General features: G+C 35.9%; 1 protein-coding gene and 1 long non-coding RNA gene across 2 annotated transcripts in view; both read right to left on the bottom strand.

The window, feature by feature from the left end:
• LOC128220342 (uncharacterized) overlaps positions 1–22,619 on the bottom strand; it is a 157,689-nt gene that overhangs the window by 98,121 nt on the left and 36,949 nt on the right. Inside the window, exons 4-6 of the mRNA XM_052928700.1 lie at positions 18,526–18,699; positions 17,393–17,504; positions 9,842–9,925 (exon numbers count right to left, since the gene is read on the bottom strand). Of these exons, the coding sequence (XP_052784660.1) occupies positions 9,842–9,925; positions 17,393–17,504; positions 18,526–18,699 (370 nt within the window). The remainder of the gene's footprint in view (positions 1–9,841; positions 9,926–17,392; positions 17,505–18,525; positions 18,700–22,619) is intronic.
• On the bottom strand, positions 11,186–17,380 carry LOC128220343 (uncharacterized). Its single transcript, XR_008258755.1, has 3 exons — positions 17,145–17,380; positions 15,530–15,754; positions 11,186–12,503 (listed from the first exon to the last, which is right to left on the bottom strand). It is a non-coding gene; the product is annotated as an uncharacterized LOC128220343 (long non-coding RNA).

Genomic DNA, 22,619 nt, shown 5'->3' with positions numbered 1-22,619 from the left:
ATGGGGATCATCAGTTAGTATAAGTAAGTTTCAATGCATTAATTGTACACATCGATACCAAGTTTATGTCAATTTTCTACAATTTTCTTTAAATTTTCCTTTTTCATCATTAACTGAGTACAGCCCCTTTAAATGTACCTTATAATGTCTGTGACTTATCAAATATTTAATAGTTATGGTCTACAATCAAGATTTGTTTTAATTATCCAGGTTTCAAACTGCATTGTGTATGCGATTGGAAAGGTAATTTGAAAGCTCACTTATTTTTAGCATAATTTTAACAAATAACATTCGCCCTGCAAGGTACTCATATTTGGATGATACATACAGATTTGCACAGTCATTTATGTATACTTGCATTTATTGATACAGGATACCTTTTTCAAATCTTTGATTTAGATTGCAAAGTATAACTTATATAAATAAATAAATATATATTCTTAACTTTATCTGAATACACGAGCTAATGCATCAGTCAATTGTAACCATGCCCCCCCCCCCCCAGTCCCGGAATAGAGGGGACTTTTACTTTCGGTCCAGCCAACCCAGCTAAAATCCCCGCCCTATGGAAATAATCTGATGGTAAAGTCCCCACCAAATGCCCCCGCACCCAAGGGACATTAGGTTAAGCCCCATCCATACTGTATTTTCCGGGAAGACCCGGCACTGCGGTGCCACCTGAAAGGTAAAAACATGGCCCATTTTGCCGGCTCTCCCCGGTATACCCCCAGATGTAAGAGCCGTATTTACAATTGACTGCATAATGATCCATAGTGATCCAATCTCATGCCAAGATGATTTCTGGTCTGACATCCCTAGGTTAGTTATTCTTAAGCATGCAAAAGCCTGGACAGCATTTGAGAAAGACTGTTGTGAGGTTAAATCTTCATTACTTCACTATTCCACAACATTGACTGATAAGGGAACTTTATTGAATATTTTGATTGTAATTTTGTTCCCTTAACGCTACAAGTCAACTGATTAATTAATACAAATTCAATTCTATCTCCACAATATTCGGCACTGCATTGTAAAATATAACTCAAAAGTTACACTTGTAAATTATTTAACTAAATACCTTTCCCTCAAATATTTCACAATTTTATATTGATCTATCAACAATAATGCATCACCATACTGTATCTCTGACTGATTTTTGATTTTCATTCTTGGCTAGAAAACAAAAAGTGAGCACAAAGCGTCTTTAGGAAAAGAACTTGTAAAGTATGCACCAGTCAATTGTACCCCCCGACCCCCCAAGGGAATAGCAGGTACTTTGACTTTCGATCCAGCCAATCCCCGGTAAAATCCCTGCCCTGGGAGAAGGAACTGGTGGTAAAATCCCGTGAATAACGTCCTTGCACCCAGGGGATCTAAGGTAAGAGCAATTCCCTGATATATTTTGAGGGAAGACAAAACCACCGCAATCACTCGGCATTGCGAGGACACTAGTTCTGGCTTCCATAACTTTAATGTTGATATTTATGTTTTTGATGTTTACAACACGTCCAAGAAGGTAATATATAATGTGTTCACTGAAGTTCTTTTATATAATAGCTACGAGGACACCTAAAAGGTTAAAACACAGCCCTTTTCCCCGGTATATCCCCGAGGGGGCCGTGGTAACAATTGACTGGTGCATTATAAGACAAGAAATCAAAATTGAGCATGCAAGATTGTTTTATCAATGGCGATGGCTTATCACCATATCATTGAACAAAATATATGAAGTAATTATGTACCTACACTGAGAGTGGCTCCAAGACTTTTCTATGCACATAGGTAAACAATCATCTTATTCGCAGATACTGTGCACATATTCATACATTTGGCCTCATTTAGAATGAAACTTCTTAAATAAGTATGCGCATATTTGATTTTTTGATATCTCCATTTTGCGAAATTGAAATTACATGATTTTTTCAAACGAACTTGTATTGCTTGAAAATTTACGTGTCAAATTAAAAATGCTACCCACGGTAAGATGAAAATAAATCCGTTTGATGGTGGTAATCATTCAATGTCGGCTTTATTGCCTCAATAAAACACTATGAAATTCACATCATCAGCATCCAGAAGTAGTGATAACATACATGTCTGAATCATTCGGATGCTCTGATCAGAGTACATTTTGAGGTCAATAAGTAGACTGGTACCCTGATTTACTTTTCCTAAAAAATATAAAGTTATACAGGTAAGCGCCATATGGTTTTTAGCTCTACTGGCCAAAGGCCAGAAGAGCTTATGCGATGGTAATGTGTATGTAGTATGTGCATCCGTGCGTCCGTGTGGTCGTGCGTCTGTAAACAATTGCTTGTGAACAGGATACAGTCTTCAGTTTTGATTGTATCTCGATGAAACTTGTACAGTATCTAGATATCCATTAGAGCTCGGTTCCTTTCGAAAACCAGCAAGATCCGCCCATGAATGCCTAGATTATGGCCCTTGATAGTTTAAAAAAATGCTATTGTGTAAACAATTGGTTGTGAACACGATACAGTCTTCAGTTTTGATTATATCTCGATGAAACTTGTACAGTATCTAGATATCCATTAGAGCTTGGTTCCTTTCGAAAACCAGCAATATCCGCCCATGAATGCCTAGATTATGGGCCATGAAAGTTTTAAAGAAATGCTTTCTATTTTTAGCCAGGTCTGCATGAGCGAATTCTATTTTTAGCCAAGTTTACATGTATATGTTAATTCAAGTCTAGAGTTAAGGGAGACAATTTGCAAGTCTAGGATTTTGAGAGACAATTTGCTTTTTGCTTCTGCAGTTGATTTTGTGAATAACTCTGCCTTGTTCTTGTTGAAAGCCCAAAGGCCATTTTTTAGCTTTAAGTTCTGTAGTTTGCGCATTCATCTTAACAAAATTGATTGCGAATGTTTAAGTTATGCACCTGGTGTCATTACTGGCCACACCCAGGGTTCACAGGTTTGGTAAACATAAATCTGGAAAGGTTTGAAAATCTTTTTGTGTGTTCGTGCATCCATCTCAGCACAATTGATAGTGAATGTTTGTTCAAATTGATCAATGTTGTCCTAGGATGCCCTTGACTTTGACCTTTTGACCAACTTTTTTTAAGTTTTAAAACTACAGAAAATTTTACTATGAGTACAGTTTTGAAAGCATTTTTTTTTGTCAGATGACTTTTACTTGGCACATACCGGGTATTAAAATAGTTCATGCAACTAATCTGCTTGCAATACTTTCTGGGCTCAGATGTTGAACGTACTACGTTTTCAGGTAACCCAAACACAAAACATAAACTATATGTCTGTTGCCTTTTACCCATAAATACATGCTCTGGATTGATATGACCACAAAAGCCATGCCAGTAGAGCATAGGCCCTTTTGGGCCTCTTGTTAGTTAACATTAATAGTATTTGAACAATAATACCAAAAATCATGTTGTATTTAAAAAAGTGCTAAGTGCCATGCGATGATTAGTTAAAAAAACTTTGTATCGAAAAGAAAATATCACGGAAACATGCAAATTATGTCGAAAAAAAAGAACAGGGACCGACTTCGGAATACCAACATTCTATACAAAGGATAACAATACTTTTTTAAACCAACTTTCCTGGTTGTTTTCTACTTAGACCGCACACTTTATTCGCTTTACGTATGAATTCACAAGACATTTTGAATGCGCGACGGGCACCGCGGTTAGCTGATACTGGTTTCATTTCGGATAAAAGAGAAAGAGGGTACAAGTCTATCAATACAGAGCATTGAACGGAAAATTTTTGATGCGTACTTTACCAATATGTTCATATTCTTATTGCATATAATCTGACCGTATGCAAGAACATTCATGTAGTAAACCCGATTAACTCACTCGCTACGTATGAATTTCTTTTGCTTCATTAAAAGAACATACAGTTAGCTTGAATTGTTAGGAGAACTATTTTTATTGGATGTTTTCATTGTAATCAGTTCTGGTACTACTTTGATTATTCAAATTCGCTAATCGCAATCCAATCAAATTACAGCGTATGAATACATTACGTCAGATGCAGATAGCGCGTTTATGGCTATAACTAGGCCACAAGTGCCCTAGTCCAAAAACATGATCTTATCTTTTGTCAGCAGTCTTATATCATCAGTTTTCATACTGCTTTCCCTTAGCTTATTCCAAGCCCAAAAGTAAAAGAAGTTGTCAAAACCTTCAATCTGTGACGAGTGCAGCAACTTATTTTTTGTCTTGGATTGAGCCAATTTATGCGAAAATGCAAGTAAACAATTCATATAAGATTGCTGACAATAAATTAGTCAGAATTTTTTTTTTACATTTAAGTTCCAAATGTTTTATGCATTTTTCTTAAATTGTAGTAACGCTTTAAGCCATAAAACCTTAGTTTTCGACCTAAAATGTGAAAGTCATCAATGTAATATTTTGTCAGCATTCTTATTATGGTTTGCAGATACCGGTATTTACGCAAAAAATTGGTAAAAAAAATAAAAAAGTTGTAAAAACGTTAAATCTGTGAGAGTGCAGCTCTAAAGGGGCAGGTACACTGTATGATGAAATAGCGGAAAAAAAGAAAATTGTCAAAAACTGACATAAACTTGGTTTTGATGTATACAATGCATTGAAATTTACTAACTGAAGTACCACATAGTTTACAATTAATTTATTTTACGCAGTTTTTTCTTATTTTTCCATTGAAAAAGATTACTAGGTATGTCTACCTAGTAGAATTAATTCCTTATGCGTGATTGGCTAGTCGATGTAATCAAGTTAGGCATACATGTATATCTTAAATATTCGGTAAAAGTTGCAGAAATTGTAATACACAAATATTCATGGGTAATTCACACATTCAAAACTACCCCCCAATAGTTCATTAAATTTTATACGTTGTAGATAATTAATAACACCTTGGAAATGTTGTTTTCTTTAATGTTTTGACAGTTTTATAATGTCTTTGATATTTACAAAAATGCTGATTAGGCCAAAAAAAAAATAACCTGTGTTTCCGGTGACATGGCGAAAAAAAATAGGGTCGGTCGGGATTTTTTTTTTTTTTTTTTTTTACAGTTTCCATATCATGCAATTTTCTGTTGAATCATAACAATTATGTTATATCTATTCCCGCCAATTTTGCCCATGAAATCTGGTGTTTTTTGTATACAATACTCGTTTATAAGTCGCGATCGGTTTTCAGAAAACAAATCCAGCACTTCAATTTCTACAGATCTGTGATAATGTGTTATCCAAACAGTCAATTATCAACTAATTTGTTAATTTGCATGAGGAAAATCGCCGATGTTCTTGTCAACTGTGAGCTCCTTAAACTAGGCCTCCAAGTGGAGGTAGGTTAAAAAATAGAAAAAGTAAACGCGGATATGGATTTATTTGACTTATCTTATTTTCGTACAATCAAAGTTTCATTCATATTTATAGTGAATTCAAACATTTCGGTCATTGTTATAAGATTCCCAGATGACGATTATTGATTATTATTTTTTCGATCGTATGGTATTTTTTTACCAGCCAAGGCGAAATCTTGGCAATCAAATGGGATCGTACGGTATCCGACTGACCAAATTAAATACAAACCATAGCCACGCGCCTTTGATATTATCACCGCTCGTGCACTGACGTCACAAATAGTACCGTTTGATCTGCAGCCGACACATTCCAACAAATGTGTCGTTAACTTTCGAAGGTTTTAAATGGATTTCACTTGATGGGACTAATTTTTAATAAGGCGAAATAAATAACCATTGATAATTGCGGATAACTTAATGTAACGATTAGTGGAAATGTGTATTGGAACCTGGCAAGTAGCCTGCATTAGATGGAGCAAAGCTTAATCGTAAGAAGCCTGCATGATATACGCAATGTCTAATTGTAAAAAGAAAGTTTTATTTTGGACATGAATAAATAACACCGCGAGCTATAATCCTAAATATTTTTATTTTAAAGACTGCAAAATATGTCTCTTGTGATTAACCACATGTTTGGACCTCTGGGTACATAGAAAGACAAAGAACAAAATGACTATTATTTAAAAAAAAAAAATATATATTTTTTTTACGATAGATTGTTTTTTACTTTTATGTCTAAAAAAAAAATTAGGGTCGGAGAGGAAAAAATAGGGTCGGTCGGGTCACCGGAAACACAGATTTTTTTTTTTTTTTTTGGCCTAAGTAGGATGCCAATTAACAAAGAATGCTGAATAGTGATCTTTTGTACCATACTGGTATCTTAGCAACGATCTCGGCTGAAGTGTGAAGTAAATTGACAAGTTGTTTATTGCACCATGTTCTTTAAAGTGACAGATTACTATAGTATTTAAGCATGGTTGATACAATTTTGAGGTTTTTAAAAGAAAATTTAAGGCCAATTTGATATAATTTGGAGTTTTTTTTAAGAGCTTTAAATATCGGTAGATTTCGACGGGAAAGCGGTATGGCATTTGAAGGGTTTCAAAAGCGGTATATTTTACTTACTGCCGGTAGAGTTCACATGTATGATTAAGTTATGTAAACTCTTTAAAACAAAGACATTTCCTAAATCCAATAAAAAATAATTGAATATTGATGCAGAGTTCAGTTAGAATATGATATCTTTTTTTGCATGTGTTACAGTGAAAATTGCACCAGTGTGTTTTCTGTGGAGACAAAGAGATAGTGTCCAGCAATGAAGATTCAACCCTAGATCTGACCTTGTAATGCCAATATGAAATAACTGAGTGGGAAAATGGGAAAAACCTGCAGTCAGGAATGCACGTAAATCATCCAAAAAAACAGTGTGAAATTAATCTTTAATAACTTGACATTTATTTTGTTTGACATATTTATTCATGGTGCAGTGAAAACATGCTTATTTTCTCATGGTTATTTTAATTTATAATTGATAGGAGGGAACATCACTATAGGTTGATGTTCATCTTCAGACCAAAAAACATGTACATGTACATGCCAAAATGAGCATTCGAAAATATCAAAATGGTACTTGTTGTATGTAATGTAAGTTAATTAACATAATAAACAAAAATATTTAATCAATTTCTATTTATTATACCCTCTTCAAAAAAGAGGAGTAAATTGCTTTGCAAATCTGTCTGCCAGTATACCAAAGCTTTGGGTCAAAGGTGAACAGGAAGGTGTCAAAGCTTGTCTGACTGATAAGTCGACAATGCCTGCTCCTATGGCCCTAAAACTCAACATGGAGGCTAAGCCTGACCATAAGATGACCCCTTTTGATTTAAGGGGTCATTGGGTCAAAATTCAAGGTCACAGTGACCATAAATGCTTAAAGGTTGTGCTAATAATCACTGGACAACTCAACAAAGCCTGCACCCATGGCCTTCAAACTTAAAATTTAGGTTGTGGTGACCAGTAGATGACCCCTTTGGATATGGAGGTCAAGGTCCCAACTCCAATATTGGTCATTAAAACTATGTCATTTACTTATACCCTGCTGCTAAGAGGATACATGTTTATTAGCAAATATCAGTCATCATTTGATTATGATTGAAAACTGTACCAACTACCCTCATACTTTGAATGGTCATAATCTAAAAACTGCCTCAAAGGCATCTTTTGTCAATGAAAAACCAGCTGTCATTTCGGTCCATGCATATTTTATTCAATTGTCCAGATATTCTTGACAACATGGCGCTAATTAATGCTGCATTTTTGAAGTTTAGGACATTAGTTTTTTTTCTTCAGCACCAAGCAGATTTATTATACACTTATATAATAAAAACAAATTAGAAAACACATTTTGAAGATATTATTTTTTTCTTGGTTTCCTTATACATGTAGGGCCAATATATTTGCAATATATTTGTACTTATTATAATCTACCTTAAAGAGTGTTCATCATTTGTATGAAATCATTTGATCATGTTTCATTTGAAAGAACTTAGTGGCAGAGTTTGCTTGCTTCATTCACATCACCGACAGTCTTGCAGCGCTTTGATTCTATATGTATTAACATTGACCTTGACCAAGACCCTGCCCCTTCAAAAGTAATCCAAAGCTAGCTCGTCACTTAATCTACCTACACACCAAGTTTATTCACTATCCATCAATGTTAACTTTTCACTATCCATCAATGTTTACTTAAGTTATTGGCCAGAAAACAATGTTTGACACCGGCCCATCCAACCAAGGACATCCTAATTCTAACATGCTAATTTTTTGAAATGTTATCCCCCGCCAGATAAGGCAAAGTAGAGGGCATAAAAATGGTGTTGGTGAATATTTCAATGGAAACATGCAATACTGCTGCACATTGCTAGACTCTCATGAACATTGGATATAAATATTATCTGAGTTTGTATGCAACTGTATGAAGTAAGAGATTTTTGTAAATTGTGTAGCATTTAGATTTGACCTAGTAACCTAGATACTGACACCACATTACCCAGTTTCAAAAGAGTTCATCAAGGCAAACATTCTGATTAAATTACATGAAAATTGGACCAGAAATATTGCAAAAGTATAGCCTCTAGAGGGTTCTCAATTTTTTTTTTAGATTGGACCTAGTGAGCCATTTTTTGAGCCCATGTGACCTTTTCAAACTAAGTCAAGATTTAATTGAGGCAAATTTTGAATAAGTTTCATGAAGATTCGAGGGGATGTATTGACTCTGTTTGTTCACAATTTTTCTTTGAATCGAATATGCAGATTTTTATATTGTTTTGAAAATATATTCAATTTAATTTGCTAGATGATTAAAGACTACAACTATTGGCAGACAATACTTATAACCTATTATAAGACTATCAATACAGTTTTAGAAGCAAATCACAAAAAATGTTTCCGGTTATAGTCGGGTCTTTCTATTTACAGAATGGGTAAGAACGGATTACTTAAAGGTTTTCTTAAATGAAATGAAGAAATTTTTTTAACAATTCTTGAATGAAATAATGAACTATTGGTGTAAATATAAGGAATGAATTGCGGGGTTGATGTCATTATCGGGGATATGAACGCAATTGGGTTGGTCAAAGTACGCGTGGAGTTCTTCGGACTCCACACACATTGACTAACCCAATTGCGTTCATACCCCGATAATGACATTAACCCCGCAAATCATTCCTTTAATTAAAAGGGAAAATGGAATATGTACAAAATGAACTCTGTTGAACATGAATATCATGTCCTCCTTTCCATTTTACCCCAGACCTACAAATAATGCATTTGAAGCTTAAGAACTTTGGTGTCATCTTCTTATGGTGGTCACTGAGTTACAGAGCAGTTATTGACCAAACAAAACCACTATCAAAGCTAATGAAGCAAAACTGACAATGTTCAGAGGCAAGCAGTGACCTTGACTTCAAAGTTAGGGACCTGGGTGGGGTTTGGAACATTTCTTCATCTTACAGTGGTCACTTATGTCATTTTATTTTTTGAAATCCCACTATGAATGACAAAGTTAAGGGCAGGAAACAAACCACTATCATTAATTAGGCTTATATGGCAAAACTGGCAATGGTCAGAGGCAAACGGTGACTTTGATACTGCTTGACCTTGACGTTGAAGCTAGGAACACAGGTCTTGGTCTTGACACTTGGTCAGTTTATGTTGTTCATGTCACTTCTGCATTATTATTTAGATATCCAATCATAAATGACAAAATTATGGATAGGACAGGAAAGTGGGATGGACAGTTGGAATGACATGCATTATTTCTATGAACACTTCACTTAGTCTAGTGAGGGAATAATGAAGCTGCCAACACTGACAACACCAAGGCTGTTACAATCATGATGACTTTTTCCATTAAAAACCGGTTAAGTTGCTGAAGATCACATGTCCATTATTATAAGAATTACATTTTGTATTATATCAAAATATCATAATAATTATAACTTACCATCAGCTCAATATCAGTAAGTTCATAGAAAATCATCAATTTCACGCGAATAAGAGCATCATCAGCTGTCCGTACTTCATCTACCTGTGAAAATAATAATAATAATAATTATAAAAATAATTATAATAACATTTACTAGAAACACCCCAGAGATATGAAATCAGGTTTTCAATTTGGGCAATCAAAGATGTCAAATTAAAGATTTTGATGTCATTTAAAATGTAACACTTTTAACCTTAACTTTGTTTGTACCATCCAAAAATGCAAACCCAAAGTACATTACAGTCTAAGCTTGTTACTAAATGCTCATCAGTAACCAAAGGGATGAGAGGACACTAGTGAATTCCATAATTGATTCAAAACTGTTTAATATTTGCTACACCCAAAGAATCATTATGCAAATCAACAATTCCTTTGGAGCAACATGCAAACCCGACATTGGGTTAACACTAGTCACATGTCTTGTTGACACTAGTATCAATATGGTACAAAATGGGGATAATCAAGTTTACTCTTTTGTTATTTAAGTTAAGGCAGTTTTGGGTCATTGATTTGTAGGAATCCATCCCAACCGTTGAAGTTAGCCGGATTTTCAATTGTTCTGAATTAAATGCTGATCAGTGACCATGCAGGTTTTAAAGTTAAATGTGTCACTAATATTGTAAAATAATAGATAATGGAAAAAATATATTTGCAAGGATTTGAACATATAATTTAAAATGGTATTTCATACACAACACACCAAAAGACTAAACATGATTCAGGATCATGTAATTTAAACATATGCTCAGTTCTCAATGGAAATTACAAATGTGTTAGCCTCTCCTTGACTGGTATCTCTATGTTCCATTATTTCTTCAGCTGCTTTGAGCAGTTCTGCCGTGCATTCAGTTATCGCAAAGTGAGCTGAGAACAGCTTGCACCGCTATCTAGTGTATTGACTGACTTGTTAGTCGCAAACAGTTTCAATATGTCGGAATCTAAAAGCATCCTTGCCATGCTAGATGATTTTTTGATGACAGTGTACTAAAGTTTTGAGCATGTAGAAAGTAATATTACTGTGGCAACACAGGTAATGTCTGATTTTTTATGTAAGTTGATAATTATGTTACCTTTGTACCTATGTTTTATACATATTTTCATGTTTTAGTATAAACAAACTGTATACCCCATATACCTTTATGTAAATATTATTTTACATTTACAAGTCCAATCGCCTGGTACATATTTCTTCAACATTCAAAAGAAATAGAGAAATATTTTTTTTAATCTATTGAGATTATTATACAATTAAATTCAACATTCATTTAATTATACATTTTACATTACCACTATATTGTAGTGTTGTATCTATATAAAATATAAATTGTGCAGATTTTGATTACTCCAAAGATATTCCCCTTAAACGTATTTTTTGTCCTGGTGTATTTATAAGTCCTCTAAACCACAGATACTTCCTTGAAGCTGATGTGTAGCAGTCCTGCTGCAGTTCGAGTTGAAGGTTATGTTCCAGACGTAGTGTCAATGTATTCTGATGTGGAATTTCAGTCCCACTTTCGAATGCCTCGGTTATCTTTTGAGGGTATTAATTTAAAATGTAGAGACTTTTTTTTTTAATACATGTACATGTGTCCATATGTTTTCAATATGCCGGTAAGTCGCTGGATGTGATCAAAACAGTAAAGAACTGGTATTCCAATTCACTTACGAATGTCTCACATCTACAATGTGGGACCTCTTTAATGCAATAAAGATACTTCACAATCTGACCTTAGAGACCAGTATAACATATAGACTCTAACTTCATTGTGTTATAGTTATGGTGAACACAGGGATTATTGCCAATGATATAGTAAGCATAATGGTATTTGTAGAAAACCCATTTGTCTGTCCTCCTTGACCCTTTAGCACATAGGCAGATGGCCAGATTAATTCTCCCAGTCAATAGCCAACTTACTGATAAACAGTCCTTATCTGTATAGGAGGGATTTACAACTATGTCATTGCTTTCTGCTATGTGTACCACATGATACAAAATTTCCAGGAAGGTAGTACAAAGAAATGTAAACAATGGTTACTTCTGATAAGGTTTTTGCAGTAACAATTACTGGAAATTATCTTCCTGGTGCAAAGTTTCTCTTAGAATTTAGTTGTTGAATTAAGTAATGGACACAGTGCTGTTGAGGTTTAACTTCATCTGATAAAAGACCAGAATTAATTAACAGGTAATCAAATTATGCAATCCATTTATATATGTTTACACTTAAGAAAACGTATAATATTGTGATGATATGGTATGCTGTAGGTTCATGTCAAGTTTGATGACCAAATGCCCAGAATTGTTGACTCAGACAAGCTTTGGTCTACTGACGGACCAACCGCCATTCAAGCACTATACCCCTCTTCTTTGAAGGGGGGGGCAAAAATAGCCTTCGAGTTTTAAGCAACACAAAATCGTACAGAACCACACACTGCTGCATACACACATGCACCTTGAATAAATGTCAAATGAAAGTTATTCAAGATTTCACAGTTTTCTTTTGATGATTTAAGTGCATTCCTGACTGCAGGTTTCTCCCATTTGCCACACAGTTATTTCATATTGGCCACACAAGGTCAGATCAGGACAGAAAACACACTGGTGCAAACTTCAGTGTAACACCTGCAAAAAAGGATATAATTATATTCTAACTTAACTCTGCATCAATATTCAATTATTTTTATTTTAATGTTATTTATTTTTATAATTTTGACCCCTAGTCATAGTTCAATTGAGTACTGTTTTCATGGTAATATTTGAGTATCTGATTCACTTAGTTGTTAATTTTGTCCCAAATGAGTTGAACAGCTGAACAATCCCAAACGAGATTAAACAAGAGATGTTTGTCAAACATTATGCCCCCCCTGAGCGCCATGTTGTCAGGATTATATGGACAATTGAATGAAATATGCATGGACCGAAATGACAGCTGATTTGTCGCTAACATTGTATGCCGTTGAGGCAGTTTTAAGATTATGACCATTCAAAGTTTGAGGATAGAGTGTGTTATGACCATGACCTTTGACTTTATGATCTCAAAATCCATAGTAGTCATCAGCTGGTCACCAAAAATCTAAATGTTAAGTTTGAGGGCCATGGGTGTAGGCATTGACAGCTTAGTTATCACACAGACAAGCATTTTTCGTTCAAGGTCACTGTAACCTTGACTTTTGATCCAATGACCCCTTAAATCATAAGGGGTCATCTACAGGTCAGACACAACTCCAAGTCAAGTTTGAGGGCCATGGGTGCAGGCATTGTCCAATTATCGCATTCAAGGTCACTGTGAACCTGACCTTTGACCCAATGACTCCTAAAATCAATAAGGGTCATCTCCTGGTCAGGCCTAACTTACATGTCAAGTTTGATGATCATAGATTCAGGCATTGTTGAGAGATCACTGGGAAAAGATTTGCGTTAAAGGTTACTGTGACCTTGACCTTGGCCTGATGACCCCCAAAGTCAAGAGGAGTCATCTACTTGTCAGGCCCAACCTTCATGTCAAGTTTGATGACCATAGGTCCAGGAATTGTCGAGTTTGCTTGCAAGGTCACTGTGACCTTGACCTCCGACCCCTTAAATCAATAGGGGTCATCTACTGGTCAGGCCCAACTTCCAAGTCAAGATTGAGGGCCATGGGCACAGGCATTGTTGAGTTCTCACTCGGGCAACCTTTTATCGTTCAAAGTCACTGTTACCTTGACCTTTGGCCCAATGACCCCTAAAATCAATATGGGCCATTTACTGGTCAGGCCCAACCTCCAATTCAAGTTTGATGGCCATGGGTGCAGGCATTGTCGAGTTATCACTCAGACAACCTTTTACCATTCAAGGTCTTTGTGACCTTGACCTTTGACCCGATTACCCAAAAACAATAGGGGTCATCTACTGGTCAGGCCCAACCTCCAAGTCAAGTTTGAGGGCCATAGGTGCAGGCATTGTCGAGTAATGACACGGACAACCTTTAACCATTCAAGGTCACTGTGACCTTGACCTTTGGCCCAATGACCCCCCAAAACAATAGGGGTCATCTACTGGTACGGCCCAAGCTCCAAGTCAAGTTTGAGGGCCATGGGTGTAGGCATTGTCCAGTTATCACATGGACAACCTTTTACCATTCAAGGTTACTGTGACCTTGACCTTTGGCCCGATGACCCCCAAAAACAATAGGGTTCATCTACTGGTCAGGACCAACCTCCAAGTCAATTATGAGGGCCATGGGTGCAGGCATTGTTGAGTTATCACTCGGACAACCTTTTACCATTCAATGTCACTATGACCTTGATCTTTGACCCGATGAGCCCCAAAAACAATAGGGGTCAGCTACTGGTCAGGCCCAACCTCCAAGTCAAGAATGAGGGCCAAGGGTGCAGGCATTGTCGAGTTATCACATGGACATCCTTTTACCATTCAAGGTCACTGTGACCTTGACCTTTGGCCCGATGACCCCCAAAAACAATAGGGGTCATCTAATGGTCAGGCCCAACTTCCATATCAAGTTTGATGACCATAGGTCTAGGCATGGTTGAGTTATCACTCGGACAAGCTTAAAATTATTTTATCATTAAAGGTCACTGTGACCTTGACCTTTGACCCGATGAGCCCTAAAAGCAATAGGGGTCATCTACTGGTCAGGCCCAACCTTCATGTCAAGTTTGATGACCATACGTCCAGGAATTGTTGAGTTATCACTCGGGCAACCTTTTATCGTTCTAAGTCACTGTTACCTTGACCTTTGGCCCAATGACCCCTAAAATCAATATGGGCCATTTACTGGTCAGGCCCAACCTCCAATTCAAGTTTGATGGCCATGGGTGCAGGCATTGTCGAGTTATCACTCAGACAACCTTTTACCATTCAAGGTCTTTGTGACCTTGACCTTTGACCCGATTACCCAAAAACAATAGGGGTCATCTACTGGTCAGGCCCAACCTCCAAGTCAAGTTTGAGGGCCATAGGTGCAGGCATTGTCGAGTAATGACACGGACAACCTTTAACCATTCAAGGTCACTGTGCCCTTGACCTTTGGCCCGATGACCCCCCAAAACAATAGGGGTCATATACTGGTCAGGCCCAAGCTCCAAGTCAAGTTTGAGGGCCATGGGTGTAGGCATTGTTGAGTTATCACATGGACAACCTTTTACCATTCAAGGTCACTGTGACCTTGACCTTTGGCCCGATGACCCCCAAAAACAATAGGGTTCATCTACTGGTTAGGCCCAACCTCCAAGTCAATTATGAGGGCCATGGGTGCAGGCATTGTTGAGTTATCACTCGGACAAGCTTTGGTCTACCGACGGACCGACCGACCGACCGACATACCAACCGACCGACCGACATGCCTGTGCAAAGCAATATACCCCTCTTCTTCGAAGGGGGCATAATAATGTGAGACTATTCTTATGGCATAGATTACATAACCCATATCTTTCATTTGGGCAGGCAAACTTGAGCATATTCATTACTGCAATTGTACTGCCATTGTATATTATGTCAGTATCAATCAATTTATTATCATGAGGTCAAATAACAGTGCAGGAAAAAACACAGTTAAAAAAAAGAGAGATTTAATTGTAATGCTTATCAAATACTATTTTGGCCTTATCACACTTAACAAGCCATATAGTTAGATAAATGTTATTCCTGACCTTGGTCAAATACAATATTGCGGTATGCCTCTGCATCAACCTGAATGGTATCTGTTGTGCTGTCATCAAGTACCATCCACAAGACCACAGTCTCGCGTAAAATCGTGCCAACGAGAGTGATTAATATAATGTTGTAATAACTTGTTTCACAATCGTTGTAAAATAAATATGTTTAAACTAAGTACCATCCTCAATTTCATCCAGCCACCGGCAAACATAGGTTTTCTAAAAGAAATAAACAACAAAATGTTAAAACCATACTATTTCTGTCAATGTAAAATCTTGAATTTTACGTTCCATTATTTGTAGATGTCGTAAGAATTTAAGAAACTTATTAATGGAATATGCAATTTCGAAAAATAACAAGACCCCAATGCGGCAACGCCGCATTAAAGACGGATTTTTTATTTGACAATGCAATTTTGCAAACCTAGGATTTGAGCTAGTGACCTAGTATTTTTAACCAAAAAGACCCATATTTATACTTATCGGAGATATAGTTCATACAAATAACCTGATCAACAGAAACTATTCCATTTGTGTGAGGAAAAATGAACATTTTATAAATACATCAGCTTTTCCAATAAGATCTGTCCCAGAGACCTAGTTTTTGACCCTAGATGACAAACTATTTCATGTACACAAATACTTTTAAAGCTATTTAAAAAAAAAAAAAAATTAAAATATGGGTTGGTATGAAATTCATGTTTAAATTGCAATTGAATTTAGTTGTTGACTCATATTGATAGGTTTGGTAAGCATAAAAAATAATTATGAAAGAGGGAAAATATTTCCAAAGATTTGACCTAGTGACCTAGATTTTGATCTGAGGTGATCCATATTCACAAATGTTTAAGACAACATGTAGACAAATATTCTGACCAAGTTTCATAAAGATTTGACAAAAATTAATGAATATCTATGACCGTGGAACTCTTTCTCCTAAGATTTGACCTAGTGAAAAACAAGCAAGATATTATGCAGACAAATATTCTGACCAAGTTTCACAAAAAGATTTGACAAAAAATGTTGAATTTACGATCTTGAAATATTTTTCCTAAGATTTGACCTAGTGACCTAGATTTTGACCCGGGTTGACTCATATTGAAAAATATGCAAGATATAATTCAGACAAGCATTCTGACCATGTTCCTTTAAGATTTGAAAAAAATTGTTGAATTTATTACTGTGAAATATTTCTTCTAAAGAATTGACAAAGTGACCTAGTTTTGGGCCCAAGATGACCCATATTCAAATATACTCAAGATAATATGCCGTCAAATAGTCTGACCAAGTTTGATAACCATTGGATAAAAACTCCTGATTTTATTACATAAAATGAAAACTTAAATGCAAAATTGTTAACGCCCACCCGCTGCCTGCCTGCCCAACCACCCGTCGCCCGGTTCAATGAAAAATCCAGCTTAAAATATAACCTCACTTCACTTAGAAACTGACAAGTTGATATCATGATAAAGAATACACTCACAAGAAAAAAACGTGAGTGCACATGTAAATATCCCATTTAGTGAAATAAACAATCTTGGAATAACGTTTAACTGCATTTTATACTATTTTGTGAAATTTAATGGCAGAAATCGATATGTTTACTTACATGGCAGCCATTTTGTTTTCCTTCGCATACGATCCTCGATTATTGGTTGCAACTGTTTGCGACCGGTGTGTTCAATACAACATGTTTGCAACTAATTGCGAATGTACGTAAGCGATGTTTGTGATATTTGAACGCACATCAGATAAACACAGTCCACAGACTCATCCCATGAGCCCTGCTCAAGTTTATTTGAATGCAGGCTACACAGTCACAGAATGATATCTTAAGTTATACATCAAAACACCTACGTTGTAATAAAACTGGTCTGGAATTATCTGTAGCCGCTCAAAACGTTTCTGATTTGGAATGAGACGTGTCTTGTTTGAGGGATCTGTTCCATGCCAGCAAAAAGAGTGCAGCCTAACAAAAACAAGTAACATGAAAACAAAAGCAATGTCAACATACTGGACAAACAGTTTATTTGGTGATTAAAAGGGCCATAAATTACAAACATTAATAAGCATTAAATTAAAATTATTTTGTTAAGAGGTTATTCAATCATAAAATAATGCAAGTTACAATAGGTAATGCTCAGGGCTTCTAAAAGTTTGGAACCTCAATGAATACGGACCCAACGACATTGACTCCTCCCCCCACCTCCCCAAAAAAATAAATAGATAAAAAAAATCCCACCCACCCACTCTTCAAAAAAGAAAAGAAAAAGAAATGTCTGAAGATTTTTGTGATGTGTTTTCTGTCAATAATTGATCAACATTCAACTGATAATCTCTACTAAACAGATAGATCTATTTTCAAAATCAGGGATTCTATAAGTTTGAAATCGGCAACAATTTTTTTACATATTTTCTTAAAATGATGTAAGCTGCACCATAAGTGTTCAGACTCTGTAGTTAATCAAACGTGTTGCTGTTGATATCCTATAGAATAAGGACACAACTAGGTTAATTATTTCAGAATTTTAATGGTTTCACGGATTAACAATGACAATTATTGTATTTATAATATAATGATAATAGATTTTCGTAGCAAAGGTGTGACAATTGTTAACATGAGAAAAAGACGGCAAATCTTACATCACTTTGATGCAATGAAAACAGCGAGTCAATTAACACAGAGGTTATCGCCCTCAAGGATGTCCCCTGGTATTTAAGGATGTGGTATGACAAACACTGTGGGTGAGATACAATTTCTGTTGTTTTACTGACCTATTAGCCATTTTGGATTGAAATTGGAAAAAATGAACAGTTTTCGGACCAAATTTTTAGTCAGTTTCTGTAACTGAAGTCGGTCCACTAGCATAGTCAAAATCTGTCCAGACGGCAAATCGTCGGTTTTTAGAAGCCCTGGTAATACTAAATTATACAGTATACCCTTTTTACCTTTAAAACTATAAAACATAGTGTGCATGTACATAGCTTACCATTCATTGGCTAAAGGCATGAACATGGTTGGTCCATACTTAATGTAACGCTTCACTTCATTGGACTTTTCTTCTTTTTTGTAAACAACCAGCGCTTCGTTGGCATCCAATGAAATCATGTCTTCTGTTTTCATGGAGTGATAGGCAATGGTGTTCAAGAACATGGCACATGGTCTGAAACAGTTATATTACAGAAAACATTATCTATCTACAGATTTTACCTGTCTTGGACTGATACATGTGCCTGACCAATGATGACAGATGGAAAATCCAAATCTTGGAAATTAAGTTTGCTGGACTTAGCTCAAAAGAGGAGTTCAGGAGCTTATCTGTTGATTTATTGTCATTTATAACCATTTTCAGATACTTTTCTACATTTTTTTGTGATGATTTATTTGAAGACCAATCAAAATCATTTGTATACAATCAAAAGGTTAAGTACCTTGAGGAAAATAATTATATAGTTTCATATTTTGTCATTTATTATTTAGTTCTGCCATAAGTTTAATAAACTAGTGTACAGCCCTTCAATTCACTCCACACATGTTACATTCTCACTTCATCAATTTCTGTTTCCATCAAGAATGGCAAAATTTGCCAGTTCATTAGAAGGATAAGTTAAAACAAGATATGTTTGTCAAGCATTATGCTCCCCATGAACACCATGTTGTCAAGAATATTTGGACAAATGAAATATGCATGGACCAAATGACAAGTGATTTGTCATTGATGTTGGATGCCTTTAAGGCAGTTTTAAGATTATGACCATTCAAAGTGTGGAGATAGTAGGTACAGATTTGAATCATATTCAGATGATGACTGATCTTTGCAGATAAACATGTATCCTCTTAGCAGCAAGGAATAAGTAAATATGATGTAATTTTAATTACCAATATGAATTGTGACCTTGACTATTGACTGTATGACCTCAAAATCCATAGGGGTCATCTACTGCTCACACCAAACCAAAATGTTACACTGCAGTGGCCTTGACCCTTGACCTGATGGGGTCATCTCATGGTCAGGCCCAACCTCCAAGTCAAATTTGAGGGCAATGAGTGCAAGCATTGTTGAGTTATCACATGGACAACCTTTTAGCAATCAAGGTCACTGTGACCTTGACTTTTGCTCCAATGACCCCTAAAATCAATAGGGGTCATCTACTAGTCAGGCTCAGCCTTAATGTTAACTTTGATGGTCATAGGTCCAGGCATTGATGAGTTATCACTCGGAGAAGCTTTGACAATTTTTCCCAATTAAAGGTCACTGTCTGTAACCCGATGACGCCTAAAATAAATAGGGGTCATCTTCTAGTCAGGCCCACATGTCAAGTTTGCTGACAATAGGTCCAGGAGTTGTTGAGTTATTACTCGGACAAGCTTTGGTTTACCAACAGACCAAACCACTGACCTACTGACTGACTGACATGTGCAAAGCAATATAACCCTTTTCTTCAAAGGGGGGCATAAATATTGTCATTTTGTCCCTCAATCTTATCTATAGCTTGTAATGTTATTTGCATTTCAAAAACATTGCCTTAAACAGACCCAAACAAAATGAAGGCATGTAAACATTACTGATAGCATAAATTGAAGCATTTCAAATATAAACAGCAGCTGTCACAAAGACAGTGCGCTCGACTATTCTGCTGCTTTTCAGTGTACTGGTAAGTATTGAAATGTTTTGGCGAAACATGCATGGATCACTGTATAAAGCCTCAATGCAATACATCAAGTAGTTGCTGAGATAATTACCTATGTGTGCTAACATGCAAAACCTTAACCAGAATTTCTAAGTTGCATAATAAAGGGGCAAACATTATAGAATATGCAAGATAGAGTTATCTTACTTGATTTTTTAAGAAGGTTGAATGGTTGGGAGCCTGTGTATAAAGTTTCAATGCAAAACATGATGTATTCGCTGAGGTATTGACTTAAAGGTGCTTACAAGCAAAACCTTAACCAAGGTATGATGCCGACACCAACACCAGGGTGAGTGGTATAGCTTTCCTTATTCTTCAATAAGTCGAGCTAAAAAGTGTATACTTTTTGTAATAAACTGACTTTAAGCAGTTCAAACTATAAGGAGCCTTGAATTAAGAATCTTTTAGGCCATTAGATAATTGATTAAGAAGGACAATAATTATAATTCTGCTTATTCATATCACATTTATCCTATTTAACCTACATTTAACTTGAAAGGGCTTAGTGTTTGCTTCAGTTATCTTATTTACAGTCTTTCAACACTTTCAGTGCTTTAATTAACTCATGCTCTGGACAAGATACAAAACAAAAGGTAACTAGAGATTGCTTTTTGAAAAAGCGCTTGTCTTCCCTATTGTGTTGCCTTATCTGAGAAACAAGAGGCCCGTAAGGACCTATGTTCTACTGGCATGGCTCTTGTGGTCATTTCTCAGGGCCCTTTCCTTAGTAGGCACATCAGCCGTCAAAACAACAGACCAATGTACTCATTTAGCTTACAACAAACGGCGATGGAAATAGTTTGGTATTTGATGTTTTCATTGTTGGTGCAGTATTTGAAATAATATGTACAAAAGGTATCAAACTAAGAACTATGTTGACTGTATGCACTTGAAACACATAAACAGAGTGATATATCAATGCGCAAATACGACCTCTGTAAATCACTAACTCGCTTAGTTACATTTTCGTTAATATCATCCAAATCACCTTACATTTAAATATATCCATATGCCAGACGCAGTAGTTCTAACTAAAAATGTTTCGAATTGAATGCTGAAGTACATGGTTGCTAAACAGAATTAATTCAATACTTTGAACTATCGAAATATTTTAAAATATATATCATACTGTAGACTCTTTTAGTAGAAACATCAAAATATAATATGTTAATGACATGAAAATGACCCATTTTATCCAATATGGCGGACGAATCAATACATGTCCGTGGAATTTGGGAATTAAGGCATCAAACTAGAGTTAAACAATGGATTATTGTTCGTGCAAAGAAGGTGAATTAAGAATAATTAATTGAATAACATCATCACCTTATGGTCATGTTAGCTGAATTTAACGCAAAACCATTAATGACTGAAATACATCTGGTGAAAGGTCACCCACTATTAAAAGTATAATTGCAGTAATTGCAGTTAAACATGGAAATACGAACTTTGTGAAAATCCAAACAACAATAACGTCGTTTTGCTTCATGCCAATAGTAAATGTTAATAATTGTTACAAATATTGATGTGAAAAATAATGATAATAACTCGGAACAACTTGCAATCTGCGTCACAGTCATATTTCTGCATAAAACATATATTACAGGTTGTTTTTTTAGAATTATGATATTAATGCACCAGTCATTTGTAACCACAGCCACCCCAGGTCGGGGGTCTACCGGGGATAGACGGGGAAATGGGCCGTGTTTTTACTTTTCAGGTGGCCCCGCAGTGCTGGTTGAATGGGCTGGTTTTTGTTTTCGCTTTAAATATAGCGGGGAATGGGCCTTACCTAGTCCACCTAAATGGTCGTCAACAAGTTTGTTGACAACTTTTTACTATGACAGAATCTAGTTACAGGGATACACATGAAATGTCAATAAAAAAACTTTAATAAAAAAAGTATCCTTGATCGCTCATAATTGTAGCTAGGGCCTAACATAGGGTCCCTGGGGTGCAGGGGCATTTGGCAGGGATTTTTCCAACTGTTTGTCTAAGCATGGCGGGGATTTTAGCCGAAAGTCAAAGTGGTTACAATTGACTGGTGCATAATTTTATTCACTTAATGCCATGTTGACAAATACTTTTAAAGTTTCATCGAAATACAATCAAAACTGAAGACTGTATCATGTTAACAAGCAATTGTTTACACAATAGCATTTTTTATACTATCAAGGCCCATAATCTAGGCATGCATAGGAGGATCTGGCTGGTTGTCGAAAGGAACCAAGCTCTAATGGGTATCTAGATAATGTACAAGTTACATCGAGATACAATCAAAACTGAAGGCTGTATCATGTTAACAAGGAATTGTTTACAAGCGCACTGATTTTTTATACTATTACGGCCCATAATTTAGGCATGCATGGGCGGATCTGGCTGGTTTTCAAAA

The sequence above is a fragment of the Mya arenaria genome, chromosome 15, assembly GCF_026914265.1.
Source record: "Mya arenaria isolate MELC-2E11 chromosome 15, ASM2691426v1".
NCBI classification, from domain to species: domain Eukaryota; kingdom Metazoa; phylum Mollusca; class Bivalvia; order Myida; family Myidae; genus Mya; species Mya arenaria.
Note: the sequence above shows the minus strand (reverse complement) of the source record. Positions and strands in the feature narration are given on the sequence as shown.